We start from the raw sequence: 19537 nt of genomic DNA on the forward strand, positions 1-19537 counted from the left end.
TGGGTGGGCATAGGAATGATTGTCTCAGATTTAGAGCAAGGCTTAATTGCTTTTTTCAAAGACTCGTGTCTTTAATTATGAAGCAAGCGAAGTGACATACATTTATTATACTGTGAAGCCTTGCATCTCATCTAGTCTGTCTTGTAGCAATTGCTTCTGAGCAGATGTTACCTGAAACACCTTTGTGCAGTTGGTGGAGTGCTAAAATTTGTCATGCTTTTATTATTGTTGCCTTGAATTAACTCTGTTTTATGGCATAACTTTATTGCTGTGTCCTAGGATCTTTATATATTTATTGCCTTATAAATTGGATTTAAAATTGGCTTTTTATATAGAAGGTAAATTAACATGTATATAACTTGTTTATGTTTGCAGAATAATACAAGAAAAACAAAGCCCTGCAAGGTATTACACTACTGTAATTGTCTTTAACTGGGCACATAGTGTCATCTAAACCAGGAAGCAGGTGAAAGCTGAAGAATATGCTTACTTCACACTCGTGCTTGTTTATCCCAGAGCCTCATTTGACTTTTAGATCCATAAAATATAGATTAAGCATAACCTTTTACTTCATGGGATATTAAGGATCAAAGCACAGGCTCTTTTTGAACAGCATCTACAAAGGTAATGTCTTCTCAATAGCAGCAGGATAGCACCAAAGCACCTTACTATTTTGAGTAATTTTTCTCAAATAGCGAGGCAAGTGTTCATTATTAACTTAGGGGACAATTTGAGAGTTTAAGAACGTTCAGCATTGTTGCTGAAATGATCAGGTTCCCAGTTGCTTTTGCAGCCTTTCTAGTAGTGCTTGCTGTGGACTTTACAGCTTCCTGACATTCTTTCTTACTGTTATGTCTTTGTTTCGGAGGCCTGGGTAACCAGAGTGATAAGGGCTCCTATTCGCAGGCCTTGGATCCCAGCTGGGCAGCTATGGCAGGCAGTAACTTAACCTCCTTAGGTGCCTTTCTTTCTTCACATGTGAAGCCGGGCAGTTCTGCAGATGAAAAGTTAATATGCCATAGGCCTAGAGGAGCAGTGCTTGGCTCACCATTCCTTCTGAGCATTTGCTATGTTTAGGGTGCTGCTTTTGCTATGAGTGTTATAGTAATAGTAGCAATGCATTCCTGTTTGTATTTTAGGCACATATATTGGATATTTGACTATCTTTCTCATCCTGGAAAATCTTAGTCAAACCAGGCTTGTTCCTCCTGGTGTACAGAGGCAGAAACATTATTTTATCATTATTATTTGGCAGTGCCAGGTGACAGCAGAGGCAGGGCTGTGGTCTGATGACGAATGGTCAGGTGCCAAAGCTTTCTGAGGAGCCGTCCTTATTTGTAAAATGAGGCCCATGGAGCTGTGAGAGTTTCAACAAAAAGAAACAGAACAACTGCAAATTGACAGAAAACGCCTGTGATGCTCTGGAATTGTCTTGAATGATAATGAAAATAATGTCACTAATACATGTGTAGACATAAAGCAGAGCATAAGTGTACTTATGGATCTTCTGTAGCCTCAAACTAAGCCATATTAACATATAAATCCAAAACAAAACTATAAAACCACTAAGATGCAAATTAACAGCACCATTAGTTTAATGTGATTGATGATTTGTTGCTGAAACTAAGTCACTATTATTGGATTTAATAGTGCTTGAATTAAACAAAGATTTTCCAGTTTAGCTTTTTGCTTAATGATGAGATAAAAATGGTGTCAATACTTATCAATAGTGAAGGATGTATACAGCGATTGTCAGGTTGGTTCTAATAGGTTTCTCGGGTAGAACAGAGCCTTGCAGGCTTATATATCTTTATATATTTAATCATAAAAGAGACACCAGTAAGTTTTAAAACATGAAGTTTTGTAAATCCCATCGTAATGTCCTTTTTCTCTCCCTTTAAATTATCTTTTTGTCATTTACTTGAGGTAAGTCTTACAGGGCTTAAAAATTAAAACTTCTTTTTTTTTTTTTTTTTTTTTTTTTAAAGAAGCAGGGTTTCATTTTTGCTACTTTTCTCTCCTTTTAAAATAGATCTGTGAATGGAATTAATCTTTTCTTTGTTCTCCACCCTTGAGCATCCTGGTGCATATTAAATAAATACTGGGCAGGAAGGAGGCTATGATTTAATGTATCAAATGAGGGCATTCTTTGTGCTGAGGGATTTGAGCTGTGTTGAGGTAGGTGAGATCCAAGTCACGCCTTCAAATGTGAAAGAATAGCTAAGTACCAGTTTAGAGTGCCACCACTTCCTTCAAGGACTTATGCTGTAGAATATTTTGAAAACCTTAGGTGTGTTACATGGATTAATTGTGAGATTTATAATGCATTTATTTGATTAATTAAAATTAACTTTATATGAGACAATGTCTAATGTGGTCTAAACTAGCTTTGAACTCACTGTACTGCAAAGGTTGGCCATGGGTTCCTGATCTTTTTACCTCCATCTTCTAAACGCTAGCATTGCAGGCATGTACCACCACTCCTGTCTCTATTTGACTAATTTTATTGTGGACTATTTCCCTAGGATATGGGGAGTTTTGACTTTAATTGCTTCATTTTCCCAAGGTAGGCTGTGTATTTGTATCATTAAGTAAAACCTTCTAATGTTCCATTTTTAAATAAAAGGTTTTCACATTGGTGACATTAATTATGGATGTTAGAATTAAACTGTTTTTGTTTATTGAAACTTTGGATAGAATTCAATTCATAATGACAATTACAATTCATTTTTAATGAATAATTTGACAGCCTGAGAAATGAACATAAAAAATGGAGTACATATAATCTGCATCCAGAAATCCAATGTGACAGGTTCATTTCTTTATAAAGGGTGAAGGTCTCCAATTAAAATTGTGTTCTAACTTCAGTCAGTCTCCCGTCAAAGAGAGTTTTGCTCTTATTGATATGTTACCTTCAACAAGCTTTCAGTTCCTTTCTGTATATGCTCACAAGCCTGAGGTCCCCTTGTCTGTGGTGCTTGGTATAGTCTTGTAGGATCTGAATGCTTGCCTAATTGAGAAGCCATGTTACCCTTGTAACTTTATCCCACTTGCTTCCTTAATTCATTCATAATTAATTTAAGTTTAAATGTAATTTATATAGACTGAATGTCCTTTTCCTTTTATAAAAGGCTGTAGTGGTGTTGGGCAAAGGCACGTCAAAACTACCAGAAGTTTTCGTGACTGGCCTGGTCTATGGCTTTGGAGCTCCTGCCTTAACAACTGTCATTTAGGCTTAGGCGGAATTCTTTTTTTTTAATTGTTTTTATTGAGCTATATATTTTTCTTCATTCCCCTCCCCGCCTTCTACCCTCTCCCATGATCCCCATACTTCCAATTTACTCAGGAGATCTTGTCTTTTTTCTACTTCCCATGTAGATTAGATCCATGTATGTCTCTCTTAGGGTCTTCTTTGTTGTCTAGGTTCTCTGGGATTGTGAATTGTAGACCGGTTTATGTCTAAAGGTCATTTATGAGTGAGTACATACTATATTTGTTTTTCTGGGTCTGGGGTACCTCACTCAATATGATATTTTCCAGATCATCCATTTGCCTGCAAATTTCAAGATATCATTACTTTTTCTGTGGTGTCGTACTCCATTGTGTAAATGTACCACATTTTCCTTATCCATTCTTTGATCGAGGGGCATTTAGGTTGTTTTCAAGTTCTGGCTATGACAAATAATGTTGCTAAGAACATAGTTTAACATATGTCCTTGTGGTATGATTGAGCATCCTTTGGGTGTATTCCCAAAAGTGGTATTGCTGGGTCTTGAAGTAGGTTGTTTCCTAATTTTCTGAGAAATCACCATACGATATGCAAAGTGGCTGTACCACACCTGCAATGGAGGAGTGTTCCCGTTTTCCTACATTCTCTACAGCATAAATTGTCATCAGTGTTTTTGATCTTGGCTAGGTGGAATTCTTAATCTGTATGTGAGTTTCCAGTTTCCTGTCTGTGAGATGGACTTGATCAATATCTGTAGTTTGTTGTGAAGATTAATTGGGCTAATGTTTATTATGACAGGTTAGGCATAGAGCTTACCAGTTCATAGGAGACACCTTTTACGAGTTCTGCTCTTTTTTAGGACACTCAGAACATTGACAGTCTCATCACTATGAATGTAGCATGGCATGCAGAGCTGATCATGGTGAAGGGGACCTGACAGGAACTCTTCTACTGAACATTTTCACCTTTTTGCCTCTTACTCCCCCTTCCTCTCTTCCCCTTCCTTCTTTCCTGTCAGATACTGGGATTGTGTCTAGGCACTCTGCCCTTCACTGGAGTGGGGCACATAAGATGAAGTTTAGGCCTTAGACCTCTTTCCTTCCTTTCTTCTTAATCTCAATGTCTGGCCCCTGACCTTGCCTCTCTTTCTTTCTCTGCCACCTTCCTCTGTCAACATTTGTTTCTTAATAAACCCCTACTCCCGAGACAGAGGTAACCCTGGAGCTTTCTTTGATCCAGCATCCCTTCAAATTACTTACTTCTTCCGACCTCACATAGGGTGAAATATGAATAGATAAAGTGACCTTTGGATCCCTTGTCTTGCCTCAGATCTCCACACTTGGAGGAACCTGGCAGTCACCACAGTGCTGAAACTGACTGCTGCATCCTGGTGGAAACCCTCCCCGCTATTTGACCTTCTGGCCCTATTGTATGGGTTTGAACACTGGAGGCACATGATCATCAGTGCATGATCATCAGTGCAGAGGCCACCTTGCTCTGACCCTGGACGGGGCACTGTCTTAATCACTTACTCCTCCCTCACACACTACTTTGAAGCAGGATTCTCATATAGATCTGAAGAGGCGTGGGATCCTTCCTGAGGTGTCCCAGCAGGGAACAGACTTGATAGATAAGAACATTGGCATTGTGATTGAGTCCTGAGTTTTAAGTCACTCTCTGGTCATACCTTTCTATTTTTTCAGTGTTTATGCTGTACATGATTACTTTTTTATTTCATCAATAGGCCTTATTTTCTTTTTTATAAGTTTATTATGTAAGATGCCCCCAAAGATAGCATCTCATGATCTCAGGTAGCCCACACTGGCCTCAAACTTGCTGCATTGCTGGGCTGTAGGAGTTCTAAGCCCCTTCAGGGGAAGTTCTGTGTTCCATAGGTCTTCATATTCCAGACCTGACAAGTGGCTTGCTAGCTTCAGGCTCTCTCCCTACTATATCCTGCTTGATTGGTGGATCTAAAATACTTAAATACATTCAGGGCTATTAACATTGGAAGTATATGAAGAATTCAAAATGTGCTTTCCCCCACTTTATTAAGGTATTCACTTTGCAAATGTGTAATTGTTTTCATTTGGTTAAAGTAATTCAACAATTTTGAGGGTAGAAATAAAAGTATTAGCCAAATTAGGCAAGAGCACTTAGTGATAGTTTAATTAATTTCAAACTATCAAAATTTTAAAAATTAATTTTCTTTAATTAGTTTTTTGAGGTGATTTTTGAGCATGAACTCTACAGTATGGACGGGCTCACTGTGAGCCTTGTCAGTTTGGTTGCTCACCTTCCTGGACTTAGGGGGAGCTGGGAGGACCTTGGACTTAACATAGTGAAGGGAACCCTGATGGCTCTTTGTCTTTGGAGAAGGGTGGAATGGGGGTATGGGTGGAAGGGAGGGGAGGGAAGGGGGAGGAGGAGGGGAGGAGATGGAAATTTTTAATAAAAAAAATGAGAAAAAATATGATGTTGAAGTGTGGTTATTTCTATGGCTTCTGCTTTATCCTGAACCAGAAAGGTGCAGTTTATAGGGATTGTACTGTGCACTAAAGCTTAAGTAACACATAGTGTTGTGTGACATTATTCCCGGAGAGACATTAACAGACATCTCCTCACCCCAGAAAAGGAACCATTGCACCCAACACACTGTATCTTAATGTGTTTCTCTTCAAGATGGAAAGTTTTGATCTCAGAAGAAATTGACACATAAAATATATGTGCATATATGTGAGAAATAAAGAAACGTCACATATTCATTTTATTTTTGTTATTTACCTCAGAGAGCAACTTTATCAAAAAAAGAGAAAAATTCCCTCATAAAGTGTGTGTTCTTATCAGTTCCAGCCCATGTGCGGGGACTGTGCCTTTCCCTGCAGTTCTCGTCCTTGGTCCCAGTGTTGTTACTGCATTTGGAAGTGTGATCATCCTAAGTATTTTCATTTCACTTTTCTTTGCCCTTTAGCTCAGAAACTGCCTCATCTTGACTGTCTTTCTGGGTGTGACTGTGGCGGTCTGTCGGTCTGTCACAGCTGCGAGGGACAGTGGGAAAGGGAATGAGCCCACACCTGATTTATAATTGACCTTGATTCCATCCTTAGACTGGCCACTTAGCAGTTTTGCCGCTCAGTTTTCTGACCTCTGAGATGGGGATGGTAACAGTTCCATAGGGAGCCTGGCACATCAGTAATTGCAGTGAGTACACAGAGAGTAGGGGCCATAATGATGGAAACGTAGGCTGTGTCCTATGGGAACCAAGGACTATTAGCAAGAGTGGATTCATAGTCTAGGGCCATTTGCCTTAGAGGAACAGGTCACTGTGTGGTGTCTCTTTTAAGCTCAGGAATGGGAATGGTGACCTCCAGCCCAGAACTGAAAGTGAGCATTTTCTCATGTCTTTCTCATCAACTGTGCAGTCTAACTTTGTTCTCCATCAGGCATCTGCTTCTCCATTGTTCCTCTGGACAATGTGACTCGCACTGTTTTTAACTCACATAGCCAGGTCTAGGTCTCTCAGATCCAGGTATGCCTATATGCCCATGGTCAGTGGAAGAGGAGACTGATTTCCATGATTCTCATAGGTTTCCAAAGGAGAGGGGAATTAGACTGACACTGCTTGGGTTTCTATTCTGTCCTGTGTTTAACTGTGGCCAGTGAAGGTTACTGGACCCATCTTCATGACATGTGTTCTTGGGAAGGGATGGTGTGCACAATGCAAATATATCTGTAGTGAGGGGCTGCAGGCAGGCCTGCTTTTCATCCCACCCAGCTCCCGCATAGCTAGCTTAGCCCCAGAAATAACAACACACAAGCTGTATTCATTTAAACACTGCCTGGCCCATTAGTTCTAGCCTCTTATTGTCTAATTCTCACATCTTGATTACCCATTCTAATAATCTGTGTAGCACCACAAAGTGGTGTCTTACCGGGAAAGATTCAGCATGTCTGACCTGGTGGCTGGCTTTATGGCAACTGTCTCAAAGAGGAGAGGCATGGCGACTGCCCGAGGCATCTGCCTCACTCCCAGCATCCTGTTCTGTCTACTCCACCCACCTATGTTCTGACCTATCAGGCCAAGCAGTTTCTTTATTAATTAACCAATGAAATCATCAGATAGACAGAAGACACACCTACATCATTCATCAGCAGTTTTCCACCATATGCAGTTGTATATATGTAGGGGAGTGCGGCTTCTGTGCAGTAAGTCCTCTGTCACACAGTTCATGGTATTGAATGAAGGTTGGTATTTATCAAAAAGGCAAATTTGATAAGAGGAGGTTAGGCAGCCCTCTCGAAGCAGGGGGTTTGAGGGGTGAGTAGGACTGCTTGTAGGGTGACAGATGCATCCTGAACAGAGGGATGGACCTGGCATGATCTCAGAGCGCAGAGAGAATGAAGTAGGTCCTCTTACTGGATTTGGTAGCATTAGAGCCTGGGTTCTGGCACGTAGGTCCTGGTTACTATCCTCGATAGACCAACAAGACACAATTTATACTGCAAGCAGAAAAGATTGATTTGATATAGCTGCATTGGGAAGAGGAGACAAGAGGTTTCATGACTGCTCCTCTCCAAGTCTACCGTTGTGGTCCAGATGTGAAACTTAGGTTTAAATTAGGCAAAAGTTATGCAAATGTCATTGTCCAAGTGTGGGTCTTGGATCCAGTCTATTCAGCAAGGTGATCTATGAGATCTCAGATTTTCCCCTGCCTTCAGCCTTTTCCTTTCCCAGCAAGAGATTCCTGAGGAACTTCCAACATCTGGGAGTGATCCATTATTTCAAGAGTCTGATAGCCAGAGGGAGCATAAACATCTGTCTAGGGTATCTTCCTTTTTCCAGAAAGGTTTACAAGACCACGTATGGAATTATTAATAAGAGGACTAATTACTGATGCTTCAGTAATTTGGGGATTGATGCAAAAGAGAGGTGTTAGAGCTGGAGCAGGGCCAAATAATAGCTCATTCTGGGCTTTCTGGAGTCCTCATGGCCAGGGCTCTCAGTATGAAAATATGAAAGAGAACTTCTTAGAAATATCGCTCATAGTTCCAAGGGCTCTTAGGAGTTATGTTTAAACGGTTGTTAAGTATTTTTTCCCTTACCCTTTTTTCTTTAAACAAGCTTGGCTGTTCCTTATGTCCTTTGGACTAATCCTATATTAAAAAACCAGTTTTGTTTACAGAATTAGCTGAGTTTGTTCCAAAATTGCTGTTATTGGCATTTAGTGTTTGGGGAGCATTACTAATGTCTTTAGTAAATGGCTCTGGAAGCATAACCAAACAAGCAGTGAATGTCTCTGGACAAACAAGCAACTTAAAAGGCCCTGAAGTAAATGATTATTTAAGCACAGGAACAATCTCCCACTGTGGAACTTATATAATATACTGATTTTATTCGACTGTTATGTATTATTTAAGTTGGTTATATGCAGAGTATTTTTTGAACATGCACACTATTGGTGACTAGAAGAGTAAAAGCTCTCATCCTTCATTTGGTCTGGGACTGAGCTTCTGCTGCCTTCGCTGTGTGCTTTAGTCTGTACACTGCACACTGGCTTGTCTGCTACCGATTCCTGCCATATTTTTTATATTTTTGGTTGTAAGCCTAGCCTTTAACTTCTCCAGACCCCCCCCCTCTGTCTCTGTCTCTGTCTCTGTCTCTGTCTCTCTCTGTCTCTCTCTCTCTCTCTCTCTCTCTCTCTCTCTCTCTCTGCTTTTTTGGTACAGGATTTTTCTGCGTTGCCCTGGCTGTTCTGGAACTTGCTTTGTAGACTGGGCTGGCCTGCCTCTGCCTCTTGGAATTATAGGTGTGCACCACCACTGCCCAGCTGCCATCTTCCTTCCTTTTTTTTTTTTTAAAGATTTATTTATTTATTATGTATGCACTGTTTTGCCTTGATATATGCCTACAAGCCAGAAGAGGGCACCAGATCTCTTATAGTTAGTTATGAACCGCTGTGTGGTTGTTGGGAATTGAACTCAGCTAGTTCTCTTAACTTTTGAGCCATCTCTCCAGCTTGCCATATTTCTTTTTAATGACCCTGTTGTGGCTATTCCTTGCATTCTAAAAATGTGTTCCCATATGTACGTAGCTAACTTTTTAACACACCTGTACATTTCCTTATCTTTTTATGTATTTTTAAAATCAGACCTGCACTTAGCTTCAGTTCCCATATTTATTTTTAATTTATGTGGGAGTCTGTATGGCTCTGCACATGGGTGTACAGGTGTTTTCAGGAGTCAAAGCTGTCAGATCCCCTGAAATTGGAATTACAGGGGGATATAAGCTTCCATGTGGATGCTGGGAATTGAACCCCTGCCTTTAGTAAAAACAAGCCAGAGCTCTTAATTATTAAACTGTCTTTCCAGCCCCCATTCCTTATATTTAAAATAGCAGTATTCACCCCTCCTTCCTAGATTTGAGCTTCTCTTTGCCTCTCCACCACTTTTCCTTTCACAGAGTACTCATCACCTTCCAACATCTTCCGTAATTTTAGTTGTAGTTTTTACATCTGTTTCTCCAATAGAAAACAATTTCTTGTAGGGTAAACAGCAAGAAAACAAAACTACTTTTATTGCTGAGTACCTTGTCAGAATATAGTAGTGTTTAATAGACATTTACACGAACTAATAAATATTCTAGGAATCTCATTCTTTAAGATGAATGGGTTTCTATATTGCACACTTTAAACTTTGCATTTGACTTTCATTTTAGATGTTTGCATGTTAATTAGCACATGCTTAAGAGTATATAATTAGCTGGCAGGAGCTCTTTTTTATTGTCACTGATTAGGTTACATACCATGATGGACAGGCTGAGGGGGCTGGGAGTAGCTGCACTGCTGTTATCCTGTTGATCACTCAACTTGTGGTAACAAGCATAGTTTGTGTAAGTAATGAGAAAACAGGGGCCAGATGAAGTTGGACACTGTGTTTAAAGGACTTAACCCTTGTTCTGCACTTGGATTACTTTTTATTTGTACTGTTTTGGTTATAAGGACCTGGGGTGGCAGTAAGTGCTCCTCAATTTAATATACCGTCACGCACATGTTGGCAACCTGGTTATAATGTATGATAGAAACATCAGTATTATGAGACAAAGTCTCCAAGAAGCTTATTTTCTGCCTTTTCTATTTTGAAATCATGTTCTCATTTATGTTATTAACAAGTAGAGTGAGCATGTTGATGTTTACCTTAACTTTCCCAAGATGGCATGGTGTCGTTTACATTTACAATAAGGAAAATGATAGATTTCTTTTATATACACCATTAATAAGTGTCATAAAATAGAAAAATAAGCTAAGTCAATATATTATTGTTGCCACAGAAATTGAATTTGTGTCAAAAGGATTTGTGCTTCTGATGTAGTGATTCGTATATTTTTCTTGGAATTAAGTCTCTAGCAGGTGACAACATCAATAATTCACAGAACCAAGGAGCTTTTTGAGATTGGTTAATTTATATATGTGAATTAAAAAAGAAATGAATAATATGCTTAATTTATTCTGACGCACTGGAAAATACGCATTAAAAACTCAGCCTATTAAAGAATCTGTGCTTCTGTCATTTATTAGATTTATATTTTAGATCTCCATTTATTCTTTTACTAATGCATGCACATTTTTATTTCTAAAGGAAACACTATATTTTTGATTCAGTATGAAAAGTATTATCTATGGTAACTTAGAGCTTTTCTTATTGTAGAAATGTGCATTACAGACAGCTGGGCTAATGCGGAAGATTATGAAAGCCATGCTTCAAAATTTCACATCCTAGATATATAAAACAGCATCAATAAAGTCGAAATTATATTGCATATAGTTTAAAATGCACCCCCCATGTACCATATTGCAAACATTTGTTGTACTGTAACCATACAGGGAGGCTACTGAAGCAAAACATTGAGATCATATCTTGTGCCCCACAACTCCCATATCTAACTTCATCTGGCCCCTGTCTTCTCATTACTTACACAAACTATGCTTGTTACCACAAGTTGAGTGATCAACAGGATAACAGCAGTGCAGCTACTCCCAGCCCCCTCAGCCTGTCCATCATGGTATGTAACCTATCAGTGGCAAGACTGGGCTGAGGAATATAATCTTGCTTCTTGAGACCTTGTGAGTAGGTGATTAAGCACAGGTGAGAAGGTACCCACCCACCTGACATTTCACTCATCTCTTACATAAACTATTTCAGAATCAGCTTTCCTACAAAGTGGTCTCCAGGGATGCTAGTCTCTGCCATCGTCTGATTTAGCTACTTTACGATGATGTTCTTTCCCTTGCTTCTCGACTGTTCGACTTCTGCCATGTGGCCAGCAGAGCAGGGCTTTTTTTGCACCAACGCTATGATTCATTCTTTCTCTTGCTTTGAGAAAAACTACGTGGATTACAATTTTAGCTATGTAAAGTACTATTGCAATGATGCATACTTATGTCTAAACCTTTGATCCCGTGTGCTGCTTCTCAATAGAACTTTCAGTAGAATTTGCAGGTTACAGAGAATGCGTATGGGATATATTTAAATTTTTTTTCTTTTAATTCTTTCTCCCTCTCCCCTCCTGGCCCTACCTCCTCCTATCTCACCCACCCATCCACTCCTCAGAAGGATTAGAACCTTGCTTGGGGAGTCAACAAAGTCTGGTATACCAAGTTGAGGCAGGACCAGGACCCTCCCCCTATATCAAGACTGAGCAAGGTATCCTACCATAGGGAATGGGCTCTGAAAAGCCAGTTCATGCATGCATGAGGTATGTTTTTTACTCAGTTGTTCATTCAGTCAGTCTAATCAGATTTTCTTCAGGTGCTGCTGGGATATAAGCAAGCTCCTTCTCGGTTGTGTGTGAAACAATACATGTGGTACTGTGTTGGCCTTGGGAATAGTCACTCTAAATTCCTGATTTGGACCAAAGCCTAGGAGGCTGAAGAATTACCACAGGGACTGCATGGCTTGGATCAGCTTCAAGGTATTTCAGATGCTCTGGAATTAGCTGTTTTTTCTGGAGGTGTGGGCCCCTTCCCTCGCAGTAATGTTGCAGCCTTTGCTCATATTGAATACTCTGCTGCACCACATACAAAGGCATCTTTTCTAGCCTCTTCTGGAGCCTCTTGGATGCTGCCTTCTGAAAGCTGATCTTTCCTCTTCCACAGAATAGAGCTTATGGAGAAGGGAGACATTGGTCCTCTCTGGGACAGAAGAGAAGCCTGGTTAAGGATGGTGTGACTATCTTTCTGAGCCAGTCAGGATTACAGTGTGCATGAATGATTAAGAGACTGCAGCAAAATTCCCTACATCTCTCTGACTTTTAACCACACAGACAAAAAACATGCTCCACAGCCACACAAAGGGCTAGTCAACTGGAAAGTTCTTCCTGGTTTCAAAGAGCCAGCCTTACTCTTGTCCTAAGGGGTAGGGAAGCGTCAGTGTTATTTTTAGGCCTTTTTGAGATGTTAAATCCAGAGACCTTGCAGAATGATATTTTAACATCTGTTCTGTAGTTCTGTGATTACCTGGGAGATGACCCTGTAGATGTGTTTAGTGACATGGTTAGAAGTCATATTTTATTTTCATACTCGTTGTAATTGGTGTTGACAGTAAGATAAACACAGCCATGTGGATTAGAAATGTTATTCGGTCAAAGTCAACATTAAAGTCTTGTTTCTGGTGTAAAGGGTTAGTATGGACTTCAAAACGGACGTGAACAGCACGTACAGCCCTCTCCAACCATAGATTATGATTAGGAGACTGATCCTTGGGTACCCCTGAAGGCATTACTTTTCTGGGAAAAAAGGCTGCTGTTTCATATTTTGTGAGCCAAATAATGATATGTCTGTTTTCTTTTTGCTCTTTAAACTAAGCTGTCTCTGGAATGCTAGGATGACAGGTGTGTGTCTCCATGCCATCTCACAGTATAATTTGGTGTATTCTTCAATATTTAGGTATTAAGTGTGTTCTTGTTTTTAAGGTTTCTTACCCCTTTTAAATTATGTGTATGTCTGTGTGGATCTGTGCAATATATGAGTTCAGGCTTTCACAGAGTCTAAATTAGAGTTCAGATTCCCTGGAACTGGAGTTTAGAGGTGGTTGTGAGCAACCTCATTGAATGTTGGGAGAGCTGTACACACACACTTAACTGTTGAGCCATCATCTCCAGCTTTTAGTAAATGTATTCTTATGAGATTGAATGTACCTTAGCAATTGGGTAAGCATTAAAGCGTGAGAGTTGATAGTTCATCTTACATGGCAGACATTGTTGAATTCTCTGGGGGCTGATTGGTATCTGCCCTGAATTGATGTCAGAGCCTGTCCTAACTATTCTAGTTCTTCCTTTCTCACTTCCTTGAAATTCTTTTGTCCTCCCTTTTTGTATCCTTCCTGTGACTTGCTTACAAGTCTTTAAATCAAGTTTTATGAAAAATTCAAAGAGGCAAGAGGATGGGTCAGTGCTGGAGCAGAATGGCTCTTGTGGGCCTGGGTGAGCTTCCTTGTTACCAGAGTACACACTGGGCACACGAGTTTCTAAGTGCCACCTTTGACCTACTGACACAGAACCCTAGGAGACTGGGGCTTTGGAATCTATTTTCTCAAAGGCATGGTGTGATTGCTGTGCACACAGCGGGCTGGAAACCAACTGATCTGGAAGTCTCGTTCCAAAAAGTATACCTGAGTCCAGTTCTTTGGAGGCATTTTTACAGCTGTATTCTGAAAGGGAATGGATTCAATTGTATTTTACAAGTGTAAATATTTCTGAAGACAGCAAATTTATCTAGTCCTGCTAGTTTGACACTTGGTGGCTCTCATGCTCTTAATGACAGCAAGGGGCAGATTATTTGCTCTGGTGGCTGCATGTGCTAACAATAAAGGCTGCTAAAGTTTGGACTATAGCTTCTAATCTTTTTTGTTTGCACTTTTCTCTGGGGTGTGCATGGGGGTGCTTTGTATGTTACATAACTTATCTGTCTCTCTCATTGTCTTGTAAATGTTGACGGGGAGGAACTGTGTCTTTATTCCTCTTGATATTCACAGCATTGAATGGAATGCTCTAAAAGTTCTAAATCCATCTTTTGACAGCGTGCACTATCTTCAATAAAAGTTTTGATGCATTGCTTAAATGGGAGTATAGAGACCTATGTTCTGTGTTTCTACTTTTTCCCCTCTCTCTTGGATCCTACGTTCTTTTGAAGAAAATCCTATAAAAGCTTCTTTTTTCTCTTTTAATACCACAGTGACCCTCTTGACCATCTGTCCTAGGAACTGTCATTAGTAGAAAGCATTGTTACCTATCTGTAAGTCATGCCCCTTACTTTTAGCAAGTTGAACACAGGATCACAGAAAAAAGGGTGAGGTTTTCCTTAGGAAAAGAATCCTAATGACCTTCAGTTACCACTTTGCCAATTACCAGTGGTCACGTGAACAAAGCCGTGTGTATTTTAGTACAGTAGTGTTTTTCTGGTCCACTGCTGTAGAGCTTTAAAAACACATGAAGTCATACATCGAAAGCCTCAAAAGTCACTTTTTTTGGGTGGGTGCATATAACCCTAATAATTACTATTGGTTTATTAGTTTTTTAACCATGTTCTTAGTTGTTTCCACTTAATAATCCTTAACTTTTCCTTCTTGGAGTGGATGTTCGCAGTGCTGCTCATGCATTGATTGACGCATGCAGTTCTGACTTTCCCCAGGAAGATGTTATAGGCCGCTGCTGGTTCTGAAGTGTAACTGCTTCATTTAAAGGTGTCTTGGTTAGTCAGCACCTACAGTATTAGTATAAGGAAGCTATCTTTGTTAACCTCCCCCACCCAACAATTAAGGACATTCCCATTTCATTTTGTGTATTCAGAAGTAAGACCAGAACCCTACAGAGTTTTCTGAGGATTTTGTGCTAGTTATTCTTTTTGGCTCTCAGCAACTTTAAGTCAGTAAATGGTTTTCATTTTCTAAGTGTATATACCAAATCCACAGGCCTCTAGTCAGTGTAAGCTTCCTAATGATAGGACTTGAATTGAATATTAAATTGAGGACTGGGGAGATGTTTCAGTGGTTAAAATGCTGCTAGTGCTGGTTTGAGAACAGGACTTTGGGTCGAGAAAAGACATGTAAGCCAGGTGAGATACTGTGAGTCTGTACTTCCTAGTGTTTTTACCTTGATGCGTGGCATGGGGGTTGTAGCAGAGACAGGAGACTCTCCTGAAGCTCCTAGGCTTAGCTAGGAGTACACAATTGTGAAAAAGGACCCTGCCTCAAGTAAGGTGGAAGGGAGGACCCACACCTGAGGCTGTCCTGTGACCACCAAATCCCTGTTGCGGCACACATGTGTCCACATATTTATGTTCCATGTACCATACACATACACACACACACACACACACACACACACACACGACAGTCAAGCATCTCATGGAGAGTTATCAGATGTCACAGCTTTTGTACTTGCTAAGTGGTGCTTCTGTGTTTTTCTTTAGGTTTTAAGCAAACTGTTTTTTGGACACTACAGGTTTTAGGGGAAATTTTCAGTGCTTAGATCTCCTTAGAGTTTCAATGGTCACAAGGCAAATAATTTTGTTTGAGAAACTCACATTTTGAAATGAAGTTAGTTTTTTTTTTTTGACTTTATTGAGTTTGTTCCCTTCTGAGAAAAGGTTTCTCTGTATAGCCCTGGTTGTCCTGGAGCTTACTCTGTAGACCAGGCTGGCCTCAAATTCAGAGATCCACCTGCCTCTGCCTCCCGAATCCTGAATACTAGGATTAAAGGTGCATGCCACCACCGCCCACCCGACTTTATTATTTGATAAAGATTTCCCAGGTCAATTTTCTAGCTGTTCCCTAGTCAGTTAATATCTCCAGGCTTCTCATTGGTTCATGCCTTTGCCATAATTCAGAACCCTCTGGACTTGTCCTCCTGGAAGTGAGAATTGACAGGGAAGTGGTTTTTCTGAAGAATAGGGTAATAAACCTGACCTTAGTGGCTTCCTTTCTTTCCTCAGGCTCCCAGATAGCTACTTTTGCTTCTGATAGCTACATCTCTTGAGGTTTCTTTTTCTGTGTTTCCTACCCATTTTATGATTCTGTTTTGATTCATTATATATTTTTTCTATGCATAAAATCCTGTATATAAAAATATGCTTTATTTGGGTTTATACATATCTTTGTCATCTAGGAGGAATGTCACACTTTGAATAAGTATTTAAATCACATAGGAAACTAATGCAGTGAGGTAGCTTAAGAAAACAAAACAAACCCAGAACTATGAAAAAGAAGGAAAAAGATACCTGACTTTATACGAGTGACTGCCCCTTTAAATGGAAGTTGTGAGTACAACTCGTTTATCTGTTTAAGCTTATTTGGTATTGTAGCCCAGTCTGGCCTTTGCCTTATGGTCCACTTGCCTCTTTTTCCCAAGTGCTGGACTTAACAGTTGTGCGCTAACATATTCAACATATAATTCTAGTTTAAAAGGCTGCCCAGTTTTTGGTCTTTGAAGACAGATACTTGTATTTTTCTTAGATGTTTGCATCTTCTTGATTTATCAGGTAACTTTCAGTTATTATTTTATGTCTTCTACTTTGACTTTTTTTTTAAGACAAAATCCCAAACATATGTAGCAAGTCATAAGTGCCATAATAAGAAGAGCCACATAGCAGAATATAGACTAAGAAAGATGGGTTAATTAAGTTTAAGGTTTAAGAGCTAGTCAGGAAAAGGCCTAAGCTATAATAATAATAATAATAATAATAATAATAATAATAATAATAATAAAGTCTCTGGGTCATTGTTTGGAGGCTGGCAGTCCAACAATAATCTGTCAAGAAAGTTTGCTACAATTGACCTTCTACAGGTTTTAGGTTCTAACTTAAAACTTCTCTTAGTTCACTTAAAACTGCCTCTTCTCATTGTTAGCTTTAAAAAATCCACCTCTATCCTTTTTGGGTAATATTTCTATTGGGTAAGTAAGTGGCATATTATTCTAAATGTATTTCAGCTTTATATGTAATTTCCTTGACTTTGTTTTTTATGAATTCGACCACATTGCTACATCCCTCTTGTGTCACAGGTGCTTGAAATGATGCCTTTTAGGAACCAGCTGAGCTGTAATTGTAGGATAGCAGGTAGATGTATTTAACCAAAGTCAGTGTGCATAACCCTGTTCTTTTGGAAGGCACACATATAGCAGGTAGGTTTTCCACTTGCTTTGAGAACTGTGCAGTTTTGGTATTAAGTTGTAGTATCCATCTCTGGGATGACACTGATTGTAAACTTGACAGGCTTATTTTGTAAGTCATATTTTATAACCCAAGATTTTAAACAGTGGTACATAGTTCAGCATTATCAGTTCCTATTATTAGATCAAAGGAAGCAGTTCTAATTCAGCAGGCAGTTGAGTCTGGAATTGGATGGAGTGCCCGGTCATGATCATTAACATGGACACCTTCTTTTGGTATACACAGGTTATTTCTGGGTTGTTGTGGGGAGCTGTTAGTTCTTTCCCGACTGCTCAGCCCTGAAATAATCACTCAGAAACTATATTATTTAAATCACTCCTTGGCCAATCACTTAAGTGTATCGCTAGCTAGCTCTTATATCTAGAATTAACCCATTTCCCTTATTTTATATTTTAACACGAGTTCGTGGCCTACCGGCAAGATTCCAGTTCACAGCTCACCTTCTGGCGTCTCTCTTACTTGGCCTACTCTCTCTAATCTTTTTCAGCTTGGCTTTACTCTATTAAGCCATTGGTCAAAAGCAGCTTCTTTATTCATTAACCAATAAAAACAACACATAATGCAGAAGGACCTCCCACACCACTGGGTCTTTCAGTTATGTTTTCTTTCCTTTGGAAGGGACATGCTGGTGAAGGCAGAGACTGTGGGGTTCTGTTTACACTGACAGGTTCTTAGTTAAGGTCATCATTACAGTAATGTAATGATCATGAAGCTGTTTTAGTAGATCAACATGAGTACAAATTTTATTCTGTTCAATAAATGTTGAATTTAACTATGTACTACATATATGTTAGATGACAGTTGTTAGCACATGTTCTTTTATAAGCATAAATGAATAGATCTAGTTTCTTACTTAGAATGTTTGACCCTTTCTGTCTTTGAAAGCTCTAATGCTCCAATGAATAAGGAAGGAGAATTGGAAATTGAATACAACTACCTGAATACAAATTGCTGCCCTGCCCTTGATTACTAAAACAGATATTTTTCTTCCTAAATACTTGCTTCTTTTGAACTATGCTTTATGGGAAACTAATTTATTCATTTTCTAAAGTGGCCTTGTTTGTCTAGTAAGGAAATCAGCAAAAGAGGTCTCAAATAAGCTGGCAATGAAATTGAGAAGTGTCTGCCATCACCACTGGTGATACATCATAGTGATGCTAAAGACGCAGATAATCATTCCAGTGCATTCTTCATCGTTACTAGAATTATTTAAGTTCATTAAGCCAGCAAAGTACTTCATTATTTCTTATGCTGCATACTAATGGTGAATTTAAAGTTTCAGTGTTTTATAATACAAAACATTTTCTGAAAGTTACATTTTAATCTAAATGCTGTATGTCTGGATATTGAATGGTAGTAATTTTTAATTGGATGAATATATTTATTGTACCTCAGTTAGGTTATTATTTTGTTAGCTTCATAAAACCAAGTAATTTTAGTAAATATTTACAACTATTACATACAAGAGAATGTTTGTCCATCTTCTTGAGAAATAGATTAAGACAATATATAATACACTTTTATTGCCCTGACAGGAATGTAATTGCCTTCAAGTTAGCGTTGTACTTTGTACTTATTAACTAAAATAAAGGTATTACAAATTACTGACTGATTTTTTTCTCATATTTGCAGCATTTAAATATTAGGACACTGACAGATGATATGGTAAGGCTATCTTCAACTTTTCCTTTGTTGTGTATTTTAACTAACCATGTACTGTCCTTGACATGTTATACTAACATCTTTGAAAATGCCAAAACCAGCAATTGCAAGAAATCTGTTTGTAGTGCTAAAACAGGAGCTAGAACTGGTAAAATACATTAAATTGTTGCTTGCATGCCGTGAAAAGGAATAGTCAATATGTTAATATAAAAATTTTGCTTAATTGCATATTGTTCATCAACTTTGAATCATTCAAACCAGGTCTCATTCTTTGATGATGGATTGCATACTTCCAAAAGAGGAAGGAAAGGCAGCTGAAGACAAGGAAGCTTGTCAGAAAATGTAGTTGCTAATTAAAGTAAGCCATGTTGAAATGCCATGCATGTATTTTAAATATTCTGTTTAAAAATGAGAACCAGGCATG

At 39.1% G+C, this 19537-nt stretch overlaps 1 protein-coding gene across 1 annotated transcript in view; it reads left to right on the plus strand.

Moving 5' to 3' along the window:
* The window catches only part of Diaph3 (diaphanous related formin 3), a 449862-nt gene that overhangs the window by 5525 nt on the left and 424800 nt on the right, over positions 1-19537 (plus strand). The window contains exon 2 of the mRNA XM_038310273.1: positions 19084-19116. Coding sequence (XP_038166201.1) covers positions 19084-19116 — 33 coding nt within the window. The remainder of the gene's footprint in view (positions 1-19083; positions 19117-19537) is intronic.

This window comes from Arvicola amphibius, chromosome 13 (genome assembly GCF_903992535.2).
Source record: "Arvicola amphibius chromosome 13, mArvAmp1.2, whole genome shotgun sequence".
Classification (NCBI taxonomy): domain Eukaryota; kingdom Metazoa; phylum Chordata; class Mammalia; order Rodentia; family Cricetidae; genus Arvicola; species Arvicola amphibius.